At 38.7% G+C, this 27,991-nt stretch overlaps 2 protein-coding genes and 1 long non-coding RNA gene across 6 annotated transcripts; 1 reads left to right on the top strand and 2 right to left on the bottom strand.

The window, feature by feature from the left end:
• Positions 1-92: 92 nt before the first annotated feature.
• zgc:152774 (uncharacterized protein LOC553526 homolog) lies at positions 93-15,272 on the bottom strand. Of its 2 annotated transcripts, XM_057348839.1 has the most exons (17): positions 15,065-15,268; positions 14,899-14,971; positions 13,791-13,923; positions 13,090-13,310; positions 12,750-12,897; positions 12,145-12,304; positions 11,302-11,430; positions 11,081-11,200; positions 9,388-9,491; positions 8,240-8,425; positions 6,925-7,044; positions 5,694-5,765; positions 5,505-5,541; positions 4,958-5,112; positions 3,281-4,022; positions 1,401-1,630; positions 94-1,297 (listed from the first exon to the last, which is right to left on the bottom strand). In XM_057348839.1, exons 1-17 carry the CDS (start codon positions 15,179-15,181, stop codon positions 1,144-1,146), a joined length of 2,901 nt encoding a protein of 966 aa, XP_057204822.1. In that variant the 5' UTR covers positions 15,182-15,268; the 3' UTR covers positions 94-1,143. The 2 variants fall into 2 exon arrangements, with proteins under 2 accessions (XP_057204823.1, XP_057204822.1); XM_057348840.1 differs by lacking the exon at positions 6,925-7,044 and having other exon boundaries at positions 93-1,297; positions 15,065-15,272.
• A 468-nt stretch (positions 15,273-15,740) lies between these two features.
• pmt (phosphoethanolamine methyltransferase) lies at positions 15,741-27,702 on the bottom strand. 3 transcript variants are annotated; one of them, XM_057348842.1, is made up of 12 exons: positions 25,855-27,702; positions 25,049-25,226; positions 24,491-24,646; positions 23,990-24,126; positions 23,637-23,794; positions 23,264-23,458; positions 22,181-22,270; positions 21,965-22,054; positions 20,505-20,627; positions 18,926-19,057; positions 18,657-18,773; positions 15,741-16,184 (listed from the first exon to the last, which is right to left on the bottom strand). In XM_057348842.1, the coding sequence occupies exons 1-12, from the start codon at positions 25,862-25,864 to the stop codon at positions 16,074-16,076; spliced, it is 1,497 nt and encodes a 498-aa protein (XP_057204825.1). In that variant the 5' UTR covers positions 25,865-27,702; the 3' UTR covers positions 15,741-16,073. The 3 variants fall into 3 exon arrangements, with proteins under 3 accessions (XP_057204825.1, XP_057204826.1, XP_057204824.1); XM_057348843.1 differs by having other exon boundaries at positions 15,742-16,184; positions 26,113-27,701; XM_057348841.1 differs by having other exon boundaries at positions 15,742-16,184; positions 25,049-27,701.
• On the top strand, positions 22,061-25,025 carry LOC130563380 (uncharacterized). Its single transcript, XR_008964113.1, has 3 exons — positions 22,061-22,273; positions 23,272-23,473; positions 24,584-25,025. It is a non-coding gene; the product is annotated as an uncharacterized LOC130563380 (long non-coding RNA).
• Positions 27,703-27,991: the final 289 nt, after the last annotated feature.

Genomic DNA, 27,991 nt, shown 5'->3' with positions numbered 1-27,991 from the left:
GGAAAAAGGTTTAAAATAAAAGGAAACAAGCCTTCTCTCAGATGTACATACTCGACACAGTTTAAAACCACACACAAAAAAAACCGTTTACAAAATCAGCCCTGATGATCTTTATTATGTGATAAAAACAATAAACGTGTTTACAAAATTGGACCCACGGTAGTTAGAGTAAAAACGTTTATAAAAATACAGTAATACAAGAAAAATTATGCTTAAATTGTAAGATCAGAACAGTTTATAGAAAAGCAGGTTTAAATAAACTGTATCTATGAAGTAACTGTGCGTCCTCGACCAGTTGTGACATGAATTGCATGTTTGTCCTGAAGCACTAGAGAGAAAGTCTGTGTGTGTTTGTTATTGCTTTGGTTTAAAAAAATGTAGATTTCCTTATGAAATGAACCATGTTTGTTCTATTTGTGGTGAAACCATAAAGAGCACAGATTTACCATGATTTTACCACAATAACCATACTTTAACCATGGCATTTATAGTAAAACTATGGGAATACAAATGGTAACCAACCGGACAAAAAGAACAAAACATGGTTAATTTTCCTAAGCATGAAAGCATGTGATATTCTCCTGTAGGTCACAGGTGCTTCAGACTCGCACATACAAATATTTGTTGCTTTGACGGTTTCGTTCGCTTTAAGAAAGATCAGTTGTGTTTGTGTGTGAAATGTAGTTTGAATCTTTCGAATAAGATGCAGTTTAATGTTTGACATTAATGCTGTGTGTTTGGAAGCAGTGATTTGTTTTCTTGAAATCTGTGTCTTAAAACGATAGTTCAGCCAAAAAGAAAAAAATCCATCATAATTTGTTCCCCCTCACGTCATTCGAAACCTGTATATGATTCTTTCGTCGGTAAAACACAAACGAAGATATTTTGAGAAATGTCTTGGTGGTTTTGTGTCCGCTCAATGAAAGTCAGTGGAGTTCAGAGTTGTTTGGTTATCGGCATTCTTCAAACTATATTCTTTTGTGTTCTGCCGAAGAAAGAAACATGACATGAGGATGAATAAACGATGAAAGATTTTCATTTTGGGGCGAACTATCACTTTAAGTTGAAGGCACATGAGACCATCGGTGTTGGTAACCGCCAGCCCTTGTTGTCCAGGTCTCTTCTGTTATCGCTGGTCCAGGATCAGAGGTTGTTGGCCTGAATGATCTGCTGTAGGATATTGTCTACATCAACTGTGTCGAAGCTTATGCCCTGCATATCCAGGTTTGGCAGAATGGAGGACATCAATGCCACCACATTATAACGGATGGATCGCAGTCTGTCCAGCGTGACGGTGCTGTCGGGGGGAAGACAGACCGAGATGTTCAAGGTACAGCACAAGAATCTATACATTTATTTCAATACGAATAGTGTTTTCTACATCATTGTTGGACACAGACCTGTTGTATGTGTGGTTGGGTGTGTTTGTGCTCTGGTCTCTCCTTTCGTTTATCTCCGTTTGACTCATTTGGTTGAGCAGTTGGTCTCTTTCTGTTCTTATCTTGTCCAGATCGGTTAATAAAGTCTGATTCTCAGTCTGGAGTTTAGCACATGTTTTACTCCAGTACAGCTCATCTTTAGAGATGCTTTCCGGCCCATTCTCCAGACTGTTCACCTGTTCATCCGACCTCTGAAGAATGAAGGATTTCAAGTTGGTACATATCATATTATTGATGTTTGATTTGGGAGTGTTTTCATTGAAGACGTGATAATGTCATCAAAGATGTTTTTCAATTTGTTGAATAATAACATGTCAGTTATGCAAGAGTGGTTTTACAAACCATTTACATAGAAATCTGCTCGAGTTTCATATATCATACTGTCAGGATGACATCTGCTTTTTCAACCCACTAAAAATACTATATAGTATTTACTGTTGTAAAAAATAAACTATATTTTTTTTATAATAAACTATAGTAAATGGAAAAACTGTAGTAAATACTGTATTATGGTATAGTATTTGCTATAAATTGTAAAAAATAATTACTAAACTAAACTAATTATTAAACTATTTTGTAGTACTAACTATAGACCGTTTCATCGGACGCGCGCACACCTGACCCCAGTCAACTTCCGGTTTGTGTTTGGCTGGTGTCTAATAATATAACTATTCATATTTGATTTAATTTATGTTAATATCAATTTATATTATTATTTTACTGTATAATAATTGTATTAAATAAACAATTTGTTGAATTTTATTGTATGTTCATTTGATTAAATAAAGTTGAATGGGTCCTGGTGTTCGGTCGCATTTAAAGAAACCGTACGGTACACTGACATCTAGCGGTTGAGTGCGGTATCGCAGTCTACATTCAAAATATTGAAGAGGCAAGTTTAGCCATTACATTTTTACAATTACATTTCTGCATTTGGCAAGTTTAATCAAGTAACGTTCTTCTCGATTTCTTTTGATTGTAGAGATTGTCAGAAATAATCTTCAGGCACTCTATTGTTTGTGAATGTGTACCGGAAGTTCAGTGGGGGTCACAAAAGTGTGCATGCGCAGTAACGTTTTTTTATGTTGTTAAGATGAAACCATCTGTAGTAAATAGTTACTTATACTGTAGTGTGCTATAGCAGTGGTTCTCAAACTTTTTCATGGAATCACCGTGGCGTTGCTAGCACCATGCTCTAACCACTGAGCTACAGGAAAGCTTATAATCTTGGAATTTTAATGAAACCAAAAACATAGGCTATTCAGTTATACAATGCTGGAACATCAACGTTCTTTTGGTTGGTAAGCTTATTTTATTGATGTACGATGCATGAAATTTATGATACATTTTTATGTTTCATAAAATGCCCCCCCCTGGATCCTGGATCCTGTCTAGGATATTTTTCTAGTTTACTATAGAAAATGTTTTTAGGTAGGGATCAGTTTTTTCACATTTTTGTCAACTTGAAATTTGTGAAGAGATGTATTTTCCGCGTTTTATTGGCTAAACCAATGACATCAAGTCAAGGTCTATGAACTGCATTCATTCTTGTCATGCATTCACTCGACTAACCCCCAACTTTCCGCTTTCTTTGTATAAAATAAGAAACATTTATGTTGTTCTTTTTTCTTTTAACTCTATTTCAACACTTGTTGTGTTGTAGGCTACACTTGTTGTTGGCTCCTTAGAAAAAGTGTTAAATGCTCTTTTATATGTAAATCACTGCTAAATCAATAAATTAGTGTAAACTGTACATCTGGCCCTCACAGCTTTGCATCGATAAATGTAAAGCTGCATCACAACCTGAATCCCAGACTGCGTCACATCACATGTCATCTTACCTGACAGTCCAGGTTTGAGCCGGACGTCCGTCTTCCCACATTCTGTTCACGTGACCCTGAATCTGCACATGCAGGCCGCTCCTCGGCCATGGTGAGGTCTGATGATTCCCCATCGGTTACCGTGGCAACCTCCATCACCGTCTCCCTCATTCCCAGGATTCGTTTAAGCCGCTTGGCCTCGCGCTCCAGCTGAGCGAGTCTATGACTGAGGGCGGCACGGTCCGAGCCGTCCACCGGCAACGGTGAAACGGGCTGAAACCCCGGGCGGCTCAGAGGCGTGACCACAACCGTCTGAGCTACGGGGGCGTGAGGAGACAGAGGGTGATGGGGGTTTCTGGGCTGCGGGGGCCCGTGAGATGTCTGCGGCTCTGCGGGACTCTCGAGCGCAGCTGCTTCCGGATGCACGAGTTCCTCATGGGACGCTGTATTCACGCCGGGTGCTGCTGGGGTGTTTGTTTCGGACTCTTTCTGAGATTTATCTGTCGTTTCTTTTTCTGGGTCTTCATTAATTTGATCAGTGGTTTCCGTTTCTGATGGCTTCTGAATTGCATCTGTTGTTTCTGCTTTTGATGTTTCATAAACTGTATCGGTTGTTTCCTTTTCTGTTGCTTTGTGAATTTGATTGTTTGTTTCTGTTGTTTCGGTAAATAGATAATGCCGAGTAGGCATGTCAGCGATTTCGTCTAGGTATGAAGATAATTTCCACAATTCATCGTGTGAAGATGCTTCTTTCCTTCGTTTTCTAAAAAAAAACGTAGAAAAAAGTAGAAAATAACCAATACATTTACATTTAGCAGATGCTTTTATCCAAAGCGACTTGCATTGCATTGTACTATACATTTGTTTCTAACTATGTGCAATCCCCTGGGACCGAACCCATGATTCTAACCACTGAGCCACAGGAAAGCCTCTAGAAAACTGTATATTTTATTTATGTATTATGTAAATGATGTATTTGCTCACCCTCATGTCATTTCATACCTGTGTAAATTACTTTGTTCTTATGAACACAGAGAAAGATATTTTCAATTCTGTGACTTCATTGACTGCCATAGTAGGAAAAATGAAACGGTAGTCAAAGGTGCCCAAGAACCGTTTGTGTTGCTAAATTCTTCAAAATATCTCACTTTGTGTTCAACAGAACAACAAAATATTCAACTTTTTTTTCCTACTATGTTAGTGGATGATTGCTAACATTCTTACAAATATCTTTCTTTGTGTTTAACAGACCAAAAAAAATGATACAGGTTTGAAACAACCTGAGGGTGAGTGAATGATGACAGAATTTTTATTTGTGGGTGAACTAGCCCTTTAAGTCCCCATGAAATCAAGATGCAAGATTTGTGGCTTATTGCATGAACGTAAAGGATATCGTACATATAATAAACTAACGTTCTCCAAAACATCTACAAATTTCACATTAACAAGATATAATCATTTAAAACTTCCACCAATACAGATCAATGTTTTTTATGACATCATTCTGCACTTCAGCTTCTCATCAGGTTCCAGGCTGTGAGGAAAATGAAACCAAACTGTCTGTAAGGGGGAGGACATGAACATGACTACACATGACTGTACATTAACCACACCTCGTGACCATTTCAGTTCATTTCTGTTCCACATCCGAGCTGTTACGAAATTGAATGTAAATGTTTTATTCTGCATCTTTCAGACCTTGGTGATGGCGACGATTCCTCCTCTTCCGTGGCAGCGGCTCCATCATCATCTGTAACCTGCGTCTCCATGGAAACCGTGACCTCATCCTGTTTGGTCTCTGTTGTAGGTTCAGATAGCACTCGACAAAGAGGACGCGCTGAGCTTTTCTTCAACTATAACACACACGCTTATTATAGTCAGGGGTGCGAACAGCACATCGCAACCCTAAAAAAGGGAAGTGAGGCTGTTTCACATGAACATCATTCTTTTTATAAAAGACTTTTATGACCACAGAAAGAGAAGGAGTGCAGTCAAAACGTTGCATTTCTGGTTGTTTTGCATTGTAATGCACACACCCATTGCCGACACACACACTAAACAATAGTTCAAGTTTGCATATGCAAAGTTTTCGTATTTTATACATTTGTTATATGTCCCGTCTGGCCACATGTAAAAGGAGACGGCCGCAAACAGTCCTCCAGAAAGCATTTATACACACAACCGAGTCAACACAGCGAGTGTGTGATCACATCCTTCTGACACAGAGATGAGATGAGATGTGTACCTCCAAAGATCTTCCTCTTTTCACCGACGCCTGTTCCCTGCTCACACACAAACAAACAAACAAACAAACAAACAAACAAACAAACTAACAGTGAGTCGCTTTAAAGACACGCGTGCACACTAACCGTGTGTGAATTCAGACTTCAGGATGTGGTCACACGCACGCAGAGACGGTTTTTTATATCTTAACTGTTTCTTGAAGGTTTTTTCATAGCTGGCTGTTGAGACGTTCTCCTCTGTGTCCTCTGGCAACAAACAACTCCTGTAAACAAACAAATGAAATAATTCCTCAATCGGTTTATGCTGAAACATTTTTGATTTATGCATTTGGCAAATGCTTTCATCCATAACAACGTACAGTGCAGTGCATTTTAGGTATCTTTATCTGTTTGTTATGAGTCATAGCCCACATGAAAACTACTGTAGTATCCTTAATTATTTACTATGGTAAACTGTAGGAAAATTCACAGATCCTAAAGTGCTTTTAAACCTCGACATAGTCAATGTTAAAGGGATACTCCGCCCAAAAATGAAAATTCTGTCGAAAATTCTGTCGTTTTCGCACCCTCAGGTTGTTTCAAATCTGTATAAATGTCTTTGTTCTGCTGAACACAAAGGAAGATATTTGGAAGAATGTAGGCAGCTGACATTACTGGGGCATCAATGAGTGCGTTTACATGCACAGTCTTACTCCGATTATGCTTAATAAGCTGATAACGTGTAATGTCTTGTAAACGCGGAAAACGGTTTTCTTTTATCGGGGAAAGCTCATAAACGGTGTAAGCAAAAACCCGCTCAGCAGAGGATGTTTTTTGCCCATTACTCCGATTCCACAACGCATGTAAATGCCTTTATCGGTTTTCTCTCAGTGTGGTTTATGTGCGCATGTCTGGCAGCGCAGTAGTAAAAGTCTCAAACGGAAGTAACAGTAAAATAACGCATAAAAGTCTCGAATCATGCAGTTGATGTAGAAACGGCAAAACTAAAAACTTTTGTTGCATATGCAGTTACTGCGGACATGAGAAGAGAAATAAAAATACAGCTTTCCTGCGGCATTTTTAATTACTAGACGGACTCTCCATTTATTTTGTGCATGTAAACGCACTCATTGACTACCATAGTAGGAAAAATTAAAATGTTAGTCAAAGGCCGTTTCCTAAATTCTTCAAAATATCTTGTTGTGTTCAACAGAAAAAAAGGATAAAATATTTTTATCTACTGTGGTAGTCACGATGTCCCAGAAATGTCAGTTGCTAACATTCTTCCAAATATCTTTCCGTGTGTTCATCAGAACAAAGAAATGTATACAGGTTTGGAACCACTTGAGGGTGACTCAATGATGACAGAATTTTCTTTTTTTTTGTTGGAGTGTCCCATTAAAGTACACCACTTTTTAGTTTTTTATAGCGTTTATCACTCACCGCAGACGTGATAGTGGATGCATGCTGCACCTGAACGGATCAGGAATATTTCCAGAGAACAGATGAGTGGCAATTCCTCTCCATTTCAAACACTCCTCACACTGAATCCACATCACATCACTGGAAGAAAGGTGAGACGCGTCAATCTTCCAACTCTTATTCACTGGCTTTATTCATTTCACAAAGATGCTCTTGGGTCAACGTCACAACAATCAGATTTTTAGGAATACAGTTAAACTCTTGGTTGAAATGTATCCCTTTAAAAATGAAAATTAATTTTCCTAATTTTCCAAACCTGTATGAGTTTCTTTCTTCTGCAGAACACAGAATATAGTTTGTAAAATGTTGGTAACCAAACAAAATTGAACCCAATTGACTTCCATTGATGCATGAACACAAAACCACTGAGACATTTCTCAAAATATCTTCTTTTGTGTTCCACTGAAGAAAGACATGAGAGTGAATAAAGGATGACAGAAATTTTAGTTTTGCGCGAACAATCCCCTTAACAGAAGAGAATAGATCCAAATAACTTTTGGTTTCTTTTACAGAAATGTTGTTCCATGGTTAACAAACTTCTCTCACTTGGCAAAATCTGTTCGAACAACTTTTTTGTTCCATTGTTGACATTTTTAAATCAGCTTTTTTATGTTTATTTTTAAGTGTTTAGTGTATGCACAGCCATGAGCTACTGTTTGATTCTGTGAAATAAATGTGAATAAAATAAGAGTTTGAGTCTATACAGTTTTTGTCAGTATGTCTTGTTCCTGTGGCTCTAGATTGAGATGTCATGTGACATTTACGGCTCGAGTGATTGGCTGAAAGAAACGACTAAGACAACAGCGTCCGCCATCAACCGGCTCTATCCAGGTAATACTTTTACTCATTTTCCTGATATATTTTAAAATCATCTTCTCAAAGTTAACGTTTTGGTGTTTATTATGACTGTGTGTAGATTGTTATTTTAGGGTGTGGTATGTGCTGTTGACAGGTGTACTTCTGCTATAAATCCACGTCATCAAGTTTATCTACAATATAACAGCACGTCTACGTCTGTTATCTAAAGCATCTCTGTGTGTGAATGTGTGAGCTCTGTGGTCTAACAGAAAATACACAGTCAGTTTTTAGCGAGCTAAGTTGCACTATCTCTCTTTTTTTGCCCACAAACCACAGCTCAGTGTGGCCGATGCCGCTCAGCCACCTGTCTGACAGACAGATGAACTCGTGCCAACAGAGAGACGCAGGTACGAGGAAACCTGTTTCATTAAAGCAACTGTTGTGCATCTGAATGAACAGCTGAGGGAAACAAGCGTACACTTCCTCTTCCTCATCTTCTTCCTCATCTCCTTCCTCATCGTCCTCTCCATCTTCCTCAGATTCCTCTGCATCCTTGTCTTTGTTTTTCCTCTCCAGGGCCTGAAACGCTCTCTCTTTTGCTTTCTTTTCCTTCTTTTCATGCCAGTAGTCGTTCAGTTTGAGACCGAGAGCTGCCAGAGTAAGTCTAGGAGTATACAAAAGCCAAAATGTGGTTAGAAATGTAAACGATTAAGTAGATAAACAACTAATAATGATCTAATAAATTACATTTTTCATGTTAAATATTTACATTTAGAATTATTTTTTTTAATTAAACGGATTATACAGTTTGTTTTCTTTAATTTAGGGCTGTCAAACAGTTAATCGCATTCAGGATAAACGTTTGAGTTTACACAATATACGTCTGTGCACTGTGCATATTCATTTTGTATTTATAAACACTTATACATACATGTACGTAGGAAATATTGACATATTTATATTAAAATGATATAAAAATATAATATAAAAAACAATAATTTAAATGATATATAAATGTGTATTCACTTTGATATTTTATATTTTTCCCAAATATATGCATGCACGTGTAGGTGTTTATGAATACAAATTTATTATGCACAGTACACAAACATATATTATGTAAACACAAACTTTTATTCTGGATGCGATGAATCGTTGGACAGTCCTCTTTTAATTGTTATTAAAGCTGCAGTTAATATTTTTGTTAACAATAAACAAAAATCAGTTATTTAGCATTACACAAAGCCGACCACGATTCACAACTAAGAAGTTTATAAAAAATAATTTGTAATTTACGATAAACAAAGGAAAAATCAGCAAACTTAAAAATAAGTACATTAAGTAGCCCACAGTTTTGTTTCAGAGATGGCGGTAGAAAGTCAAACGTTACAAATCGCAGCTTTAATGTTTATAAATGAAAACCTTTCTTGTGTATTGTTAATTCTGCACGGTTGTGACCCTCTGTATGCCAAAGCATTCACTGTCACTAAAGGACGTTTTCTCCCTGGCTTTGGATTTGAATTTGGCGAGAGAATCAGGCCAGGATTTAAATGAGTTGTTGTATGAGTTGGATGGCTTTGGTGTAGTGTTGCATGTGTATGTTTGTGGTGAGCTCCAGGTGTGCACCTGTATTCTTTAGTGTACTCGAAATCCTGCTTGTTATGAGCCGGCTTGAGGAAGTTACACTCGATCACTCCAATGACACCGACCCCTGACCTTTGACCTGACGACTGAACAACACACAAGAGGAAGAGAAACACTCTGAGGGGGTCACCAAATGCACTGCTATAGCTGAACACCAAAACCATCTACTGTCTGACCTTAGAACGTAATGCAATCTAAAAATTTTCCCTTCAAAATATATTTGAACATTTGGTAAAGAAAGTTGAGACAATTAAATCTCATTGCAGTTCGTAACTGTTTTAGAAGGTGGCTTGTAAAATATTAATTCATATTACAAATTTGTGCAATCCTTTTTGTGCATTGATGTCAGGTTTGGGGCGGGGCTTCATTATTTCTTTTTCTAAGAATCGTACGTTTTTGTATGACTCACGTTGTACGAATTCATATGAATTAGCCTCATTGTAAAATAGTTATAAATTCCCTTAATATTATGCTGAGAGTATTTCTGGATGGGTGTTTCAATAGACACATATTTCCAAACTGGTCTTATAGGAAATACGTACCTCTGTAAACTTTTTTCAGCACCACAAAATGCATCAGGTACATATTGCTACAATTCTGAGACACAAAAGTCCACTGGTGGCGCTAAAGTGAAGAACTGTATTGGCGTGTCAGTGTCACGGTTTGCCTCTGAAATGATTTTATAAATACTTATTATTTGTACTTTAATAGTTATGTAGAGCACCTAACCCCACCCTTAACTTAAAACTACCCACTTCCCGACCACATATACACGCAACAAGGAAATAGAAGTCTGACACGGGTATTTATTGCAAACACTGACCAAAAACAGTATAAAAGCATTACAAACGGGTTGCGTTGCGTTTCGAGTCTTCTAAAGCCCTATACCGCCGTGTGAGCACAGCAGGTTTTATCTGCTGACGATCGCGCTCCAGGATCAATGCACCCAGTCCTGTTTTATTAAGCCCGATTCACATTTCGCGTCTCTTCCATGCGTATATTTTTATTTTAAATGTAGACGCACGGCATGTGCGAGCAAATATGGGGCTCTGTTTTTCAGGCGCGCCGGCGCCGCATCGAGATGAAAATGGTTCAACTTTTCAGAATGCTGCACGCGCACCGCACGAGAAAGCAGTGCGGCACGGTTTTAGCCGGGAAATGTGAATCGCCCCTTAAACTGTATGCTCAAGGTTTGCGCGTGACGCAATCGGAGCGGGACAGCCCATAGTGTTTCATAACGTAAGCCAGCGTAATGACGCAACCAGTCACAAGACACACGAGAGCCAATGCCATTTCACTGTCCACGTAACGGTTCACACACCGGCGGCAATTCATATGTAGCCGTATCTTCCTGTTACGTGTTGTGTTTTATATTGTGTAAAGGTTTAGGGGGCGGGAGCGGGTTACGCTCAAATACGTCTAAATTGTGCGTAAATAATAAATGTAGGCTACACAAAATACGACGTCTGATTAAATTCAAAATTATTACACCTCAATATAATATAATAGGGTGTTGTTAACGTTACTGTTGTTGGAAATTGTGATACCGGGTTGCAGTATCTGATGGTAGGTATTTTGTGGCACTGCAAAAAGTGTCCAGAGGTACCTACAGTATTTCCTATGAGACCAGGTTGCATATTTCATGTAGACGTGCTGTATTTATGTGTCTTAATACCTTGATTTGGCAACCGACTTTCTCATAGGCTTTTATGAGTCTGTTTTGATGGTACATCATAATGCCGTAGTGCTCCTTATTTTTCCCGTTGAATCCAAACGTTATTTTCACTCTCTCGTTCTGAGCGGTGGCTTTTAAAGAAAACATTGGGTCTGTTGTCCAGACGTGTTAAACATTTTTTCATTCTCTTATATTGAAATAAGCGGTCAGTGAAAGGATACAATGAAATGAGGTTTATAGACGTCGTTCTCGATCATAGACAGACTCTTGGCCACCAGCTTAGTTTGAACTTTCCTCTGTCGCAAAATGATCTGAATCCTGGGCTTCAGGTAAAGAATTCTGAGATATGCCTGAAAAGAAGAAGAGAGAGAGAAATGTGTGTTTTATTTCTGTCTTCATTTGAACTGTATTAAGCTGTTCTGGTTTCAGGGCTGCTGGAATGGACGTCTTCATTTCCAACACAATCTAGGAGTCGCGTGTATTTGTATGTAAAGTGAGCATCCAGCACACATTCATTTCCATACATTTGGTTAGACAAAGACAATCAACAGCAAGTACAATGATCACTTTTTTCACGTATGAACAACTTCATGAACGTGGAAACGAAAACAGAAACAAATGAGACAATTGAAATAGTCTGGATTTGGGTAAATTTGATGAGATGTGTTTGAGCTCCTATTGAGATCTTAAATGATATCGACTTTTGTTTGCAGACTTAAATCTGAGCTCTGACATCTCTTCTGAAACTCTGATGACCGACACATTTCTGACATTTCTGACTCTTTTTCTCAGGAGACACAAATGAGATTTACGCAAAACATTCAATTTGCTCATAATGTTGTTCCTAATGATATATTCAGTCATTTTGACTTTACAAATCTGAGTTGTTTATGTGTAAATGGGTTAACATTTTAATAACTCGAGGTCGGTGTCTCTCCAAATGAAAATCCACATGGACAAATTCTCTTATATTCAAGTCTCTCTCTCTCTCTCTCATAGACACACATTTGCATTCACACTTAAAACACAGCCTGGTGTTCTGGTGAGATCTCTCCGTCACTCACTCGGAGGGAAAACTCCATCTCCGGTGTGCTGTGACTCTCTCTGCGGTGTCTGTAATAATCTCTCCTCCATTTCTCCTTCGCCTCCTCTGAATAGATTTCCGGCAGACGGATGTCCTCTGTGTCCGTGTCGAAGTCAAACTCCGGCTTTCCATCTTTATTTCTGTCACACAGGAGGGAAAAGGTTAACAGATTAAAGGTCTTAAATTCTGAAATATAAAGAGGGAAAACGCAAACCGTCACACAGTGATATGCCAATAAAGCAATAAAGTGTGTATGCACGCTTGTAAGTCAAAATGGAGATGGCTTTAAAGAAGTTTAAATAAAATAACGATAAAGGGTGAGTTCATCTTTGCTTGGTCGTGTGCAGTTCGTTAAGTGCCCTTTTTTAAATATGTTATTTGTTAAGACATTTGTTAAACTAATCAGTGTCAGGGTAATATTTAAAACAAATTCAAATCAGCCAAATGCTCTTCCAGCATGATCAGTACATCCGTGTGCACATCTAATGTAAATGTCTGTGTGTCTCTCAAGAGTTTTTTATTTACTAATACGGCGCTTTGTAAATACAGTAAATGCGTTTGGTTTGGTTTCTCTGTGCTACGGACCTGCGAATGTTCCAGATGATGATCTTAGTGCCTTTCTTGCCCTGTATGGAGTCCAGCTGTTCCTCCAACTCCGATACGGTGTGGAAGAGAGAATATTTCAGGATGGCTCCGAGACTGGCCTCTGAATCCTCTGTCACCACCAGCGTCTGTACGACGGGACTGTTAAGGGCAAACGCGCTCCAAACATCTTGTGAAAACAAGAACATCGAACCCCGTGTAAAGCATAAAATAGTTATTTTTCATTCTGCATTTGGCAGACGCTTTTATCCAAAGCCACTTGCATTGCATTCTACTATACATTTGTTTCCGAGTATGTGATCTGTGCTGGACGGAAGGATATTGGTCTGTTGGTTGAAGGGTGCGATGGGTACGATGACAGCCTGAGCGTTGATGGCCTGCAGGAAGCTTTGCGAAAGCATCCCAACGCTCTGACAGCCTCCGTTCTTCGTGAAGATCAGAGCGTCCCGTCCCAAACGCATCGAGCCCGACTTAAACCCGTTACCGTAAACCCCGATGGGCTTGTGACTGCCTTTGGCAGAACCCTTCTCTGTGAATCCAAAACTAGAAAAGAGAGTAAAATAGTGGTTTAGTGTAGTGGTCATGCAAAACTGGCTGCCATGATGCTAGGGTGTCCCGGGTGGTTGCCAGGGTGTTGCTACGCAGTTGCTAAAATGTTCCGGACTAGTTAACACCCGTAATGTCATTTCAGACCTGTATGACTTTCTTTCTTCATCAGAACACAAAAGAAGATATTTTGAAGAACGTTGATAACCAAACAACACTGAACCCCATTGACTTCCACTGTAAGAACACAAAACCACTGAGACATTTCTTAGAATATCTTCTTTTGTGTACCACTGAAGAGTCGTATACTGTACAGGTTTGGATGACAGATTTTTTTTGTAAAAAAATCTCTTTGAGGCTGATGGTTGCCAGAAGAATCAAAGGTCAAGCGTCTATGATATGACGATCTCGTGAGATGATAAGCCGCTATCGAATGTATGTAAAGATTGCATGTAAATATAACTGTGTATTCAGCACCTGAGCATTTTGTGGAGTCTGTTAGGTGTCATTCCGCTCCCGTTGTCCATAAAACTGAGACACAGCTGTTCTCCGACTGTCAGAACATCAATCCAGATGTTTTTGGCAGTGACGCCGGGGTCTGATGCATTATCTGTGACAGATCATCTGTATCAGTTCAGGCGGTAGTTTATTAACACCACGTGCTTTATATCCGTTTAATCTACGCTTTGTGCAAATCGTATTGTACGTCGTTCACACTTTTTTAACTTTTTTACTTAAGTGACACAAACCCACAACCTAAAAGCAGCAACACAAACGCATGTGCTGGTTTTCTTCCGTTATGCATCCTGTTGAAGCATTAAGCTTAATTTAGTTCATACGCTTCGTATCTTGATTATTAAATGATCAAAGATGAACACATTAAGAAATGGTTCCACTGTTAGTTTCCTGTCTCCAACAGATCTGCTCCTGAACACTTCAACAACTTCAACTTTAACTGTAAATTCTCTGTTTGCACATGTAAGTCATGTAGTGGCTGTATGAAGTCATTTCCACTCATGTTCACACAGGTGTCCTAACCACAGGTGTAGATCATACCCTTTCACAATGAATATGCTTCCCTTGCAACTAACAAGTGTCACTATACTTTTCAAATGTATATATTGTTTTTTTCCTAAGATAACAAACTTACTTTATTTATTTCATTTATAGTTACCTATTACGTACATTTTGTACTCCGTATACTTTCAACAACAAGATTTTCACAAAAACAGCTTATTACAGGAAGCCTAATGTTGAGAGTTGGATTTTATAGACTTCATGAAGTAGTTAGTACAGAGTAATTTCATTACTTTTTAGAAAGTGAGTTGTTTAAATACAGAGTTGATATAACTTGTAAGTAATTACTTTCTAAAACGAGGGTTATTAATAAATACAGTGCTGTATTTCGTGATCGGTGTGCACATGGAGAGCCCTAAAAACGCAGCCGCAGGTGCGCAAAAGCGCACGTCATCCAAATACGCACTTAGTCTGTAAGACTTTGCGGAAGTTTAAAACGAAACTCTCATTACTTCCTGCACAAACTGAGGTTTCGTGCAAAATTTCAAAAGGCATTTGGGATGTTTACCTGTGAGCTCGGCGACAGCGCTGAATGGCCATGTGTGACTGGTGGAGTTGCTCTCCAGATACGTCGGGCTCATCTACAGCATAATGTAGATGACTTAAAATAACGTAGATTATATGAAAGCAGATGAAAATGCATAAAAGTTAATGTAGTTATAAAGAAAACTTACAGAGCTCAGGCGGATGCCGTGTTCACTGAGTCTCGCCATCATGAAGACGCGCGTCAGGTGGAGAGAGAGAGAGAGAGAGACTATGCATGATGAGCTCAGCAGCGCTTCCTCTTTCATTTCTGGGTCTGTGTGACACCACCACCCACAGATGTCAACTGTCTGTATGTACACAGTGCATGCTTATATATATATATATTTTATATAAACTATGTACAGTTTAGATTCGCTTTACTGAAATGTTTCTCGTGATATTAAAAATCGTTTAATCTAATCGCGCATACTTAAATGTCTAAAATTAGTTAAGTGAAGAATGTTCAAAAAAGTTTTTTAAATGCATGACTTCAAAATATATAAACCAACAAGAGGAAACGATGGGACTTAATAAGAATAAGAAAATATGACAAACTCTTAAAAATAAAGATGCTACAAAAAGATCTTCACAGCAATGTCATAGTTGAACCATTTTTTGTTCCCCAAAAAACCTTTTAGGCAAATGTTCTTATAAGAACCATTTCATTCTTATCTGCTAAAGAACCCCTTTTTATAAAACAGAATTGTTCTTCGGATACTAAAGGTCACAAATACATAACCATTTACTGTTATATATGTATTATTTTTTAATTATTTAGTCAATAAAACCATAGATTTCCATTTCATGTGGGAATTTCAAGAATTTCAAATCAATAAGATTTTGCCAAGGTGCAGCTCCAAAATATATTGTAGTCCCACCTTGATGACTGTATAGAATACATCTCTAGGTCTCAGTGAGGCACAAACAATGTTTGTGAAGTTGTCTACTTTGTTTTAATGTTTTTTTTATAACATATTTTAATATCACAAGTCATACAAACAAATATAGTAAATAAAATTGGATATTTTTATTATATTGTTCTAAGAGGAAATCAAATTACAACACTGTCTTGCAATTCACAGAATTTAACAGAATAGTGTATTTAATAACAGCTGATTTTTGGTTTGATCATTTGTTGGATCTCTCTCTCTCTCTCTCTCAGTCTTTGGTAGCGTAGAAAAGTCCCCAGCGTTGGTCTCCAGTCTCACAGCGCTGTAGTTTCTCTGTCCATCCCTTTATGATAATATCATAATCTTCGCTGGAGAACTCCTGCAGAAGAGATGGAGGTTTGTTATGTTCCTGTCCAGCACGTCATGTCTTTACACTGGTGTTGTAAACGGTCAATGTAAAGAGATTTTCGCTCGTTTATCAATGATATCAATGTTTGTGTGTGAGGAAGTAAGTGATTGAATGTGTGTGTATGTCTATGTATGTGTGAACAAATGTGTGATGTGTTTTAGTTGATGCGCGTTTGTGTGTATAATTGAATGAGTGTCCATGTATGTGTGTGTGTGTGATTAGTGTTTGGGGGGGTTTTTGTGTCTGTTTGAATGAGTGTCTATGTACTATGTGTGAACAAATGTGTGTGTGTTTTAGTTGATGCGCGTTTGTGTGTATAATTGAATGAGTGTCCATGTATGTGTGTGTGTGTGATTAGTGTTTGGGGGGGTTTTTGTGTCTGTTTGAATGAGTGTCTATGTACTATGTGTGAACAAATGTGTGTGTGTTTTAATGTTTGTGCTTGTTGATGTATGTTTTTGTGTCTGTTTGAATGAGTGTTTATGTACTGAATGTGTAAACAAATGTGTGTGTGTGTGTGTGTGTGTGAATAAGTGTCTATGTATGTGTGAACAAATGTGTGTGTGTTTTAATGTTTGTGCTTGTTGATGTGTGTTTTTGTGTCAGTTTGAATGAGTGTTTATGTACTGTATGTGTGAACAAGTGTGTGTGCGTGTGCGTGTGCGTGCGTGTGTGTGTGTGAGAATAAGTGACTATGTATGTGTAAACAAATGTGTGTGCGTGTGTGTGTGCGTGTGTGTGTGTGTGTGTGTGTGTGTGTGTGTGTGAATAAGTGTCTATGTATGTGTAAACAAATGTGTGTGCGTGTGTGTGTGTGTGTGTGTGAGAATAAGTGCCTATGTATGTGTGAACAAGTGTGTGTGTGTGTGTGCGTGTGTCGTGTTGTGTGCGTTGGGTGTGTGTGCGTGTCTGTGTGTGCGTGTGTGTGTTGTGTGGTGTGTGTGTGTGGTGTGTGTGTGTGTGTGTGTGGTTGTGTGTGTGGTGTGTGTGTGGTGTGTGTGTGTGTGTGTGGTGGTGGTGGTGCGTGTGTGGTGTTGTGTGTGCGTGTGTGTGTGGTGTGTGGTGTGTGACTGGTTTAGCTATATTTGTGAGGGGTCCAGTACATGACTGTCCCACTCAACTAAAATGGCTCATAATTCGCTCAAATAGTGTTTGTCTTTAAATGTAATAGATGCACAGTTTGTGTGATTATTAGGTTAAGGGTTAGGGATAGGGGATAGATATATATCATAAGCCTGATATAAAATCAATGGAAGTCTATGTAATGTCCTCACTAGTATACTCAAACAAACCTGTGTGTGGTGTGTGGTGTGCGTGCGTCTCGGGCGTCGGGCGTTGAGAATAAGTGTCTATAATGTATTATGTAAACAAATTGTGAACAAATGTGTGTGAATGATTGGTCTATGTATGCATGTAAATGTGAACAATTGTGTGTGAATAAGTGTCTATGTATGTGTGAACAAATGTGAATGTGTGTGTGATGTGTGATAGAGTGTCTAATGATGTGTGACACAAGTGTGTGTGTGTGTGTGAATAAGTTGTCTATGTAATGTGTGAACAAATGTTGTGTGTGTGAATAAGTTGTCTATGTAGTGTTGAAAAATGATAGATGTGTGTGTGTGAATAAGTAGTATGTCAGTGTAATGTGTGAGAAATGTGTGTGTGTGTTGAATAAGTGTCTATTGTATGTGTGAACAAATGTGTGTTGTGTGGTGAATAAGTGTCATAGTATGTGTGAACAAATGTGTGTGTGGGTGAATAAGTGTCCTGTATGTGGTGGACAAATTGCACAACACTCGGTGGCTCGCTAGCCATAATGTCTCTGTATGTGATGAACAAATGTGTGTGTGTGTGAATAAGTGTCTATGTATGTGTGAACAAATGTGTGTGTGTGTGAATAAGTGTCTATGTATGTGTGAACAAATGTGTGTGGGTCTGTTTGAATGAGTGTCATATGGAGTGTCTCCACGATTATGATTGGTTGAATGGTAAGGTTGAATCTGATTGGCTAAACAGGATGACAACTCAAGTGGGAGGGACAGCGCTGCCAAGAGAGTCTCAAATTCAAGGCGATTCACACGTGAGTGACGATTTGCACATTCACATTCCATGATGAACATTTTAAACTTTAGAAATATTTGTGCACAGTTGTACGTCTGTGAATTGTATTTAGCGTTTGAGAAACGTATTTTATGAGAATATCATTTTTTACTTAACGCACGTGAATTGTTTTTTTGTGAATGTATTTGTGCACGTGAATTAGGGTTTATGCATGTGAAACTGGCTACGCAAGTGTACATCGTGTTTTATGTGTGAATAATTAATGAGATCAAAATCGCTCATGTGTGAACAAATGTGTGTGTGTTTTATTGTTTGTTCTTGTGGATGTGTGTCTGTTGCGTGTGTGGACGTGTGTATAAATGTATGTGTGTGTGGGTTCACCTGTATAAAAGCTTCTTTGATCTCCTCTGCTCTCTGTAATTCAGACTTCATGACTTGAATAAACTGTTCTGTTCTGTCCAAAGCTTGAACATTCGTGAATCCCACCTCTGTCAGAAACTACAACACACACAAGATCATCACAAGCATTGCGACACACTGTGATTTATATCAGCGTTATATGATGGATCAATCATTAATCTGATCACAAACAAACATGAATAGTTCAGTATGATTTCATCAGATTAGGTGTTCTTGTGTGTGTGTCTCACCTGTCCGTATCTCTGAGGTGTGTAGAGGATATAGCCCCTCTGACTCACATACTCCTGAAACGCCGGAGACCACGGCTGTTCTCCACAACAATAATCACTGATCAGAAGCTTCCCGCCTGGCTTTAACCACGACTGAAACACACACATCTGAGAAGTTAAACCAACAATCAAGTTTGCTTTACTGGAACACAAGAACACAACTTTAACAGATGATTAACTTTGTTCTTCATGGAATAAAGTCAATCATACGGGTTTAAAGGGCAAATGATTTCCTAGCTTTAGTATAACTGACAATTATTTGTCCAACGGAGAGCAAATATGTAAATAAACTTTGACCGCTTACCTCCTCAGATAATTATTCACATCCATTCAATTTGCTTATTATGCCTGGCTGTGAGTTTGACCGTGTCTGCTTTAGTGGGCTAAAAACGCGACGGCTTGTCTTTTAATAAGGTTCCATCACCTCGTCTGAGGCTAAAGCCAATAGGGGTAAAATCTTTGCGTGTCAGGTGGCACCTGCCTCGCGACCCGTCACTGTTTTATTCACCTGTCACGCAACCCGTCGCAGTTTTATTCACATGTTACACGGCCTGTCACTGTTTTATTCACCTGTCACGCAACCCGTCGCAGTTTTATTCGCATGTTACACTGCCTATTATTTGCCTTTTGATACCCTTTCTACAATGACATGTTTGTGCATTTGCTTTATTAATAATGTTTTACATGTTGGCAGACTTCAAATATATAGTACATGTTAGCAGACTAATATATGTACAATTATTAAAATGATTGCTTTTTAACAGATAGAGGCAATAATAGAAAGAGTGTATGAAGTCACACAACTGGCTAGAGATTCCATGGAGAATACGTCCTACATTCTGGACGTTATGACCCCTGAGGTAAACATAATGATACTGTTAACACTTCTACACAATAAATAGGACAATGGCATTTAATGCACTTTGCACAATTTAAAACTGTCCAATATTTTTCAAAAAGGTAACCTTCATTATTCTCCACAAGACTGAGGGCTTTCACAGGTACCAGGGAGAAATGGCATTACAGTCAAACATTTCTTTGGAGTAAGTCTTCCTTTTCTGTTGTTATTGCACATCATCGCGCCTTAAACGGCACTCACTAAATCCTTGGTGTTTCGAGTCAGACGTGATCACCCAAACGTGTTTTTTCTTCAATTTTAACAATCATAGGTAGTTTAGATGGTTAGAGTAAGGTTAGGGTTAGGGTGTGGGTTAGGGTAAAGGTTTCGTAAGACTTGAAACACCAAAGATTTAGTCAAAACCAACAAGCCACGCCCACGGATCTGACTCGAAACACCAAGGATTAAGTGAGTGCCGACCTTAAACAGTTACAGGCAGCGAAGCAGGAGTGACTGGTCTCCTGGCAGGCACGTAAAACAGTGACTGGTCGCGAGGCTGGTGCCACCTGACACGCAAAGATTTTACTCCCTCTCGCTAAAGGTGCGAAGTGTTAAATCCACAAACACTTACATGTGTCAACACACTCTCATACACAAACACAAGCATACAACACACATGCGTGTAGCTGTCGGCACGCTCACATAAAACTTTCTGAAGAGGTCAACTTTGTCCTTGATGTGCAGGATGGTGTCTCTGCTGTACACCACGTCAAAGGTGCAGTCAGGAAAGCTTCTCTTCGTGGCATCTGACACCTCAAACTGCACCTGCAGAAGAACGACATCATCATATCACTTCCAATTAATGTCAACAACCATTGCCTGTATTCTCACCTCAACAAGGTAGTGATCTCATTAGTCTCATGTCATTACATGTAAAGATAAAGTCTATATTTGTAATATCTATGTTTACTGCATTATTATACTCAAATGATCCTTTCTTTAAAATAGTAGGTTATTATTAAGCTAATGCCATGTTGCTAAGCGGTTGCTAAGGTGTTCTGGGTGGTTAGGGCATAGATATATATAACTAGATGCCTCATTCAAGCGCTCCAGGCACGTAGACATGTCGGCCATCTTGGAACAGTCCACTGACGTCGCTCACAGTTTGCGCAGCCATGGCTGTGAAAACCACAGGGATTTAAACTCCCGAAAAATGGGATACCCTTTCGTTGTTGTCACGCGTTAGTGTAGCAAATGTAATGTTTGAGTTTACACAACAACAAATACGTTTTCATAATCATACACAGTCAGTTTGCTCTTGAGTGTTAACGGACCGGCTTGCGCGGGGTTGCCAGATTTGTGAAACAAGCCTAACGCCTCTAGTCCAAACAACAGAACTTCATATTCATGAATAAAACATATTAAGATTGGCAGCTATATAACAAAATCCTTCCACTCATGACCGGTGGCAAAACAAACCGCAGCAACAGTTACAAACTAACCCAATTTCACGGGAAAGCCGCAGACTTGGCAACACAGATCGGCTCGCACCGTTCCAATATGGCGGACGATGCTACAGATGCTAATGCTATTTATTTAATCAATCATTAATCATCTTGTTATTTATATCTATGGGCTAGGGCATCACTACTGTAAGTGGTTGCTAGGGTTACCATTCCACCTGACTGGTGACGGAGTGAGAATTTATTGCTCATTTGTTGATTTGTTGTGTTTCATTGATGTATCGACTTAGTCTCCGTTTTTTTTGCTAAATTTGCTCAGGAGAAATAAAAAGAGAAATGAGTGTTATTGTTGAAACGCATGAAGAGTCTGGCGGTGTAAAAGAATGTAGAGGTAAAATAATCTGTATTTGGGTCAATTTGATGAGAAATGTTTGAGTTCATCTTCAATAATATTGACTTTTGATTGCAGACTTTACAAATCTGAGCTCAGTTTGACACATTGTTGCCATCTCTTCTGAAACTCCCATGACAGACACATCTGTGACATTTCTGACTCTTTTTCTCAGGAGAAATATCTGAGACGCAGATGAGACTTAACAAAAGTTTCCATTTGCTCTCCATTTAATTTCTAGGAGATCTCTTTTGTTTTTTTCTCTTACGGGGGTTTTCATAGACAGTGTCTCGAAAAACGTGACTTACTAGAGGAAGTTTCTCTGTGACGGCTCTCTCCATAGCGATCTCCACCATGTTAGACGACAGGTCCATCCCCAGAACTTCTACACCAAAAGTCTGTATCGCACACACTGGTTATAAATCTGCATGTCTGATGCGTTGTTAAGGTATTGTTAAAGGGATGGTGTTTGTTGTACTCTCTTCAGCACATGAATCCATCAGACGCCTCTGATGATCGCTCACCTTGGCCATGTGGAAATCTCCACCTCCAATACCACAGCCGACATCCAGCACCTTCTGTCCGGGGGTCAAGTTCAACATCTCCACAAACTCCTGGTGGGTTAAAGATTCATATATCAGAAAACAAATGATTAATGATTGACTTAAATGAAAAGATAACGTACTGTGTAGAGATGTGCTTCTACAGAAGTGTGTCATGACCCCAAAAATAAATGGCAAGAAAAACAATGTTAATTCTGAGTAACCAATGTTATTGCAACTTTTCAAAGGAAAGCACATATTCTTGTCATTTTTATTTAAAATGTTGCCATTTATTCATAGCAATTTGTTGCAAAATCGCTTGTTACCCTGCCGCGGCCAGGTTCCTTACTGGTGCAAAAAAGAGGGACCATATTTCACCGATTCTTGCGTCACTGGTTGCCAGTTGAATTTTGTGTGAACCGATATTTTATTGTACAGCACTTTGGTTTTAAACGTGCTATAGAAATAAATTTTGCCTTGCCTTGTTAGAAACTAGACAGATGAAGCAAGGCTGGTTTTGACAAAAATAAATATATTTTTAAAACGTTCATTAAAGTCCCAGTGAAATTAAAAATTAATTCTTATTTGTTCATGAAATATTGCAGCATCTATAGTAAATAGTTAATCAATGTGGGTCATTTTCTTTTTAAAATTAATGTACCCTCAAAATCTTCAGTTAAAATCTGAAAATGCACTTCCGCCCTGTAATGACTATCCATTTGAAATGACGTAAATTAGACGGCTTGAGCGGAGCATCCGTTAACTCCTCCCCTTCAACTGTCAGTCTGCTGCCAGTTTCATTTCAAAATCAATGAGCTGTTTTTACACATCCAATCAATTCCCAGTGAAAAACGCAAGCCACGCCCACTAATTCACTCGGAAATGTGTCAGAATACGAAAGTAAAAACGATCGCAACTTCCAGTTCACGGGGACTTTAACAACATGTTTTAATGCAATATTAAGCACATTTTATATTTTTATATTCAACTATTTTGGTATCTTAAAACGGACTATTCTTCTAGTTTGTAAAATGAACTCCTCTTGACTTATCTCAAACTTCTGACCTTCGTAGTGCTGGGTCCTCCTGTGCTGACGTATCCAGAGCCGAACATCTTCTCATAGCGTAGGATTCCTCTGCGGGTGTACTGCTGGTTATCCAGAAACTGCTGGAAGGTGGAGAATCCGCCCTGATGCTGCTCGACCACATCACGCCGAACCTTCTGCAGGATCCAACACAGCTGATTCTGATTCTTCTTCATCTGGAACATGACGAGGTTCCTTATACATTCTTTACATTTACACATTTGGCCGACACTTTTATTCAAAACGACTTACGGTGCATCGAAATATACATTTGTTATCTGGGACTTGAACCCACAGCCTTTGCGCTGCTAATGCTCAACCTTAATGCGAAAGTGTTCGTAGAACTTTGTTTACCTTGACGTAGGTCTGAACTGGTTTGTTGAGGACTATATCAAAACCGCAGCATTTCTTTCCACCCTTCTCTGATTCGTCCAGCACCACTGATGTCATAAGGTGGTTGTAGTGGGCGGGGGTTCTGTAGTGGGTGGGGTTAAAATCTCGCTTGCTGTCACCTGTTTGGTTTAAAATGGCAAACATTAACACCTTTAAAATGTTTAAACTTTAAAACTAAGTATTTGGTTTTCATTGTTTTTGTCTATCAATCTAAAAACGTCACTGAAATAAGAATGAGAATATAAGTAGTTAAAAAAATAATATATCAATGTGATAAAAACAAACCACTTAGTTGCAAAGCAGTTTTCTCGAACCTGATTGGTGAAAGCAGGACTCTCTGAAGAACAGGTGCCCGCCTGGGCGGAGCCAATTGAGCATCTTTTCAGCCAATGACCTCAACTCATGATCGCTCAGATACATCAACAGCCAATTAGAGAAGACCAAGTCAAAACTGAGAGAGAGATTGTGATTAATTGAAAATGAAAATATCAGTGTTTATAAAAATTAAAATGTCCAATGAACGGAGTATATATTTGGACACATACTGTATGTCACATCTTCAAATCAAAACAAGAGTCATCTGTCTCTCAAATGTTTTTTTAAGCTTTAAGCTTTTTTATTTTTTCTAAACTATTCTTTTTCTTTAACTAATTTGTTGCTGACATGCAGACATTTATAAGAGTGTCCAACATGAATCAAAATGTATTCAAGCTCAAAAAAAGTCCTTTAATCCTCATTTCCTTAATAAGTTTTGTGTGTAATGTACATTCTAGTGAATGTAGTTAGTGTGTAGATGTGAATGAGAATTCTCTCACCTGTGTTTTGGGAAGTCCAGCTTTGTGACATCAGCTTGGAGGAACTCAGCGTTGCCTAGGTGACTGTTGTCCTCTCTGTTTTTTTCCACTAAGTTCTCCATGAAGTCCACTGCGGTCACGTGACGGGCCTTGCCAATGAGGTGACGCGTGTAACGGCTGCAAAGGTCAGAGGTCACGATGACAATAGAGCAAAAACAACACGTTTTACACAAACACACGGATGAAGAAAACAATCACTACAGAAATGTAAACTCACTATGAAAGCTCATCACTATATGTACTCATTCAATATTTAATTTAATTACCATAATTACTGAAAAGTGAAAAATATTTTTGTACATTAAATTGTTCATGTTTGCTAATGATAATGTTTTAACCAACATTGAATGACACGAGGTGCATAAAATGCACTGTAAATCCATACGGCGGTTTATGCATCTCCCTAGGTGCCTAAACTTCAGTTTGGGGTTTAATGTCACCTGGACGTGACCATTTTTGCCTAAATGTCAGTTTGACAGAGATGGGTCTAAATGTAAAGGACAAAATGTGGTCACTGACCCAATTCCAGCTCCGAGTTCCAGCACATGGGTCCCGGCCAGACATGGCAGCATTGAGAGGATCTCTGGAAGTTCATGTTGGGTCAGCTGTTGAGCGTTAGAATCCAGCATCATCTCCTCTACCGTCGCCAACTTGGAGTGTTCCTTCCAAAACTCCGTCATGGTGTTTCTCTCCGTTTCTAAGACAATATCCATCACAGGGTGATGACACTACATGTGTAGTCATTTATGGTGAGTGGAATACAATTCTTTAATACAGTAATTCTACAGTAGCTATAATTGCTATAAGTGCTGTGAGTACACACCGTCCCTTTCTGAAAACGGAATGTCCAGTTTCACTATGTTGCAAATACTTAATGCTGTAAATGTGACCTAAATTCATCAAACATCCAGATCAAAGCAACTGTACTGTTTAAAAGAATTGTGTACCTTTAATGATCATGTAAATTCAGGCACTGAAAATCAGACAATTACTGTAATTATCCAGAATTTGGCCATGACATTAATTGCATGAATTATTTTTTCAAATTGCATAATTTTGTGCAATTTTAAGCTTTATTATTAATAAGATGCAAGGGGCAAAACATGTATTTAAAGTTTTACTCTGCAAGATCAAAGTGAGAAACGCTTGGGATTGTTGCAGATAATGTTCCAAGGTCTCTTGCTTTTCTACCACAAATATTGACAGAATAAGACAAACATCTTATAATGAGGCAATAGGTGCCATTCGATTAAAATCAATATTTGCATACAACTCAAAATACTGTGAGAACAAGAAAAATAGTTTCTCAAATAAATGTGTCTTACCTTGGTCCATGCTCAGTTATTAAAAATAAAATTCAGTACAGATTAAAGTCTTTACACCAACGACTGTTCAGTCAGCCTCTGTGTGCTTTAAATATTCATGCACTCTGTAATGCCCGGGTCTGTATGGCTCACAGCTCATAAACCCGAAAGACCACGAGGGTGAGGGGTGGAGACGCACGACTTTACGCATGAATAACAATAATGTGTAGTCTGGAGGTGCTCTAATCTGTCCTGGAACGGGATTTCCTCCTCTCTTACCTCAGTCCCGGACTCGAGGCGCGCTCAGGGAGACTCTTCATGGACGCGTGAATGATGGGAGGCGTCAGTAATGGGATGTGTCCGATCATGAGCCCATATCCAAACGCGCTCTCTGATTGGAGAAGAAAGGGAGATTCATAGAAAAGACGGCTCCTCCTCGGGATACCGAATGGTGAATATAAAACGACACAAGGAAAAGCACGCTTGGTGTGGTAAATTAAGCGCTACATGGGCACGGGCGTCTGTTGGAAATGTGCTGACGCGTCTCCATGCGCACTCCAGTGAGGAATGTGCGTTGCGCAATATTGCCTCATGCATTTTGCAGACCAAATCGGCAATACTCTTCAAACAAACCAACCATCACTAGTTGTAATAATTCATATACTCAATTCAATATTGTGTTTACAGTGTTGCCTTGACTACCCAAATAGTCATTAAACGTTTCCACCATTATTGCCCTGGAATGTGATTATTTGGGATAAATTGTGACAAGCCCGTATAGCTTTACTTGTTATGTAATGGCATGTTCTCTCAACGTCAATGTTAACATTCATAAATGTAAAAGTGTTTTTTAAGAGAAGGTTTAAAATAGTATGCTGGCTGGGTGAAATATGGACATTTTCCCCTTAAAAAAGTCATTTTCTAAATTGAAAGCAATGGTTTGGTTTGCTCATGGGTCGAAACAATCCAGCATTTTTAGAATCTACTTAATCCACGCAATAACACAGTCTAAAAGATGATAAATGCAGGGAAATCATTTATTAGCGCTTCACACAACAACTGAACACTGAAATCTTAATAGATAAAACACTAGCATGAGCTCAAGGACAGATGATGTAAGAGAAACATGCTGTTCTTTAACCCACCTGAAAGCTGGAACTGACAGAATGTCCCAATTATTCATGAAATGTATTCAAACTAAGGCCTTCCAAGTGCAAGCAAAAAAATGTTTGAGTTCATATCGAGATCTTCACTAATATTGACTTTTGATGCAGACTTGACGAGCTCAGTTTGACACAGTTTGTTGACATCTCTTCTCAAACTCCGTGACAGACACATCTGTGACATTTCTGACTCTTTTTCTCAGGAGAAATATCTGAGGTGATTTTTTGTATGTTTTGTCTGCTCATCTCTTTGTATTCATCCTGTCAGATGATCTGTATATTGTATCTGTTTTTGTTTCTTTTAATGAAATGGGTGTACGATTTATACTGCACCCTTCGCTCCTTTGTTACTCGACTCATGAGTCACTCTTCCAGCACACACCTGACGGGTGTAAACATGAGGTCAGAGTTCAGTGTTCAGGTTAACCTAACCTGGATTCAGTGCTGGACTGTGGTGTGATGCTGATCAGAGTTTCCAGAGCTTTTGTTCTGGGATTTGAACCAAATATTCCACTGCCACGTCGGTGTGCTCTTATGACCAGTTACACATTGGAGTAAGCTAATGATTTACAAAGATAAAAGATGAAAGGTGAACGTGTTTGATGTTCAACATTCAGAATAAAATGTAGTTCGTTCAGCGAACTGAGCTCTAAACCCGGATTATGAGCACATTTAATGAGCACAATATGTGTAGTACTGCCATGTTTTGTTTAATATGGTCTAAAATATTGTACTTAAACATGTACCATGGTATTACAGTGGTATTCTTTGAAATTGTATGAAAATACCATTGTACTGTACGTGAATATTGTAATCATTCAGTAGAATGGTATAGATTTCACATTACTGATAGCCTACCAATGATACTACCATAATACAATTACATTTTTTGTAAGGGGTTTTCATCCTGAATACTTCTAATTTATTGCAAATAAATCAGAAAAAATAATCCTGAATAAATTTTTGATAACCTATTTAGAGTTATGTCATTAAAG

Source organism: Triplophysa rosa, linkage group LG13 (genome assembly GCF_024868665.1).
Source record: "Triplophysa rosa linkage group LG13, Trosa_1v2, whole genome shotgun sequence".
Classification (NCBI taxonomy): Eukaryota; Metazoa; Chordata; class Actinopteri; order Cypriniformes; family Nemacheilidae; genus Triplophysa; species Triplophysa rosa.
This window is presented reverse-complemented; position numbering and strand designations above follow the sequence as displayed.

Bases quoted from the DNA above. Each gene is read 5' to 3' on its own strand.
- zgc:152774 (XM_057348839.1), bottom strand. From the start codon at position 15,181: ATGAAAGAGGAAGCGCTGCTGAGCTCATCATGCATAGTCTCTCTCTCT. The intron at 8,426-9,387 runs GTGCACACCTGG...GTATACTCCTAG, and splicing joins GAGTACACTAAAGAATACAG to ACTTACTCTGGCAGCTCTCG. The intron at 5,542-5,693 runs GTTAAGATATAA...GTGTGTGAGCAG, and splicing joins GAAAAAACCTTCAAGAAACA to GGAACAGGCGTCGGTGAAAA.
- pmt (XM_057348841.1), bottom strand. From the start codon at position 25,242: ATGGATATTGTCTTAGAAACGGAGAGAAACACCATGACGGAGTTTTGG. The intron at 22,055-22,180 runs GTGAGCGATCAT...TGTGCGATACAG, and splicing joins GAGATTTCCACATGGCCAAG to ACTTTTGGTGTAGAAGTTCT. The intron at 19,058-20,504 runs GTGAGCGTGCCG...TGTGTGTTTCAG, and splicing joins ACCTCTTCAGAAAGTTTTAT to TCGTGGTTAAAGCCAGGCGG.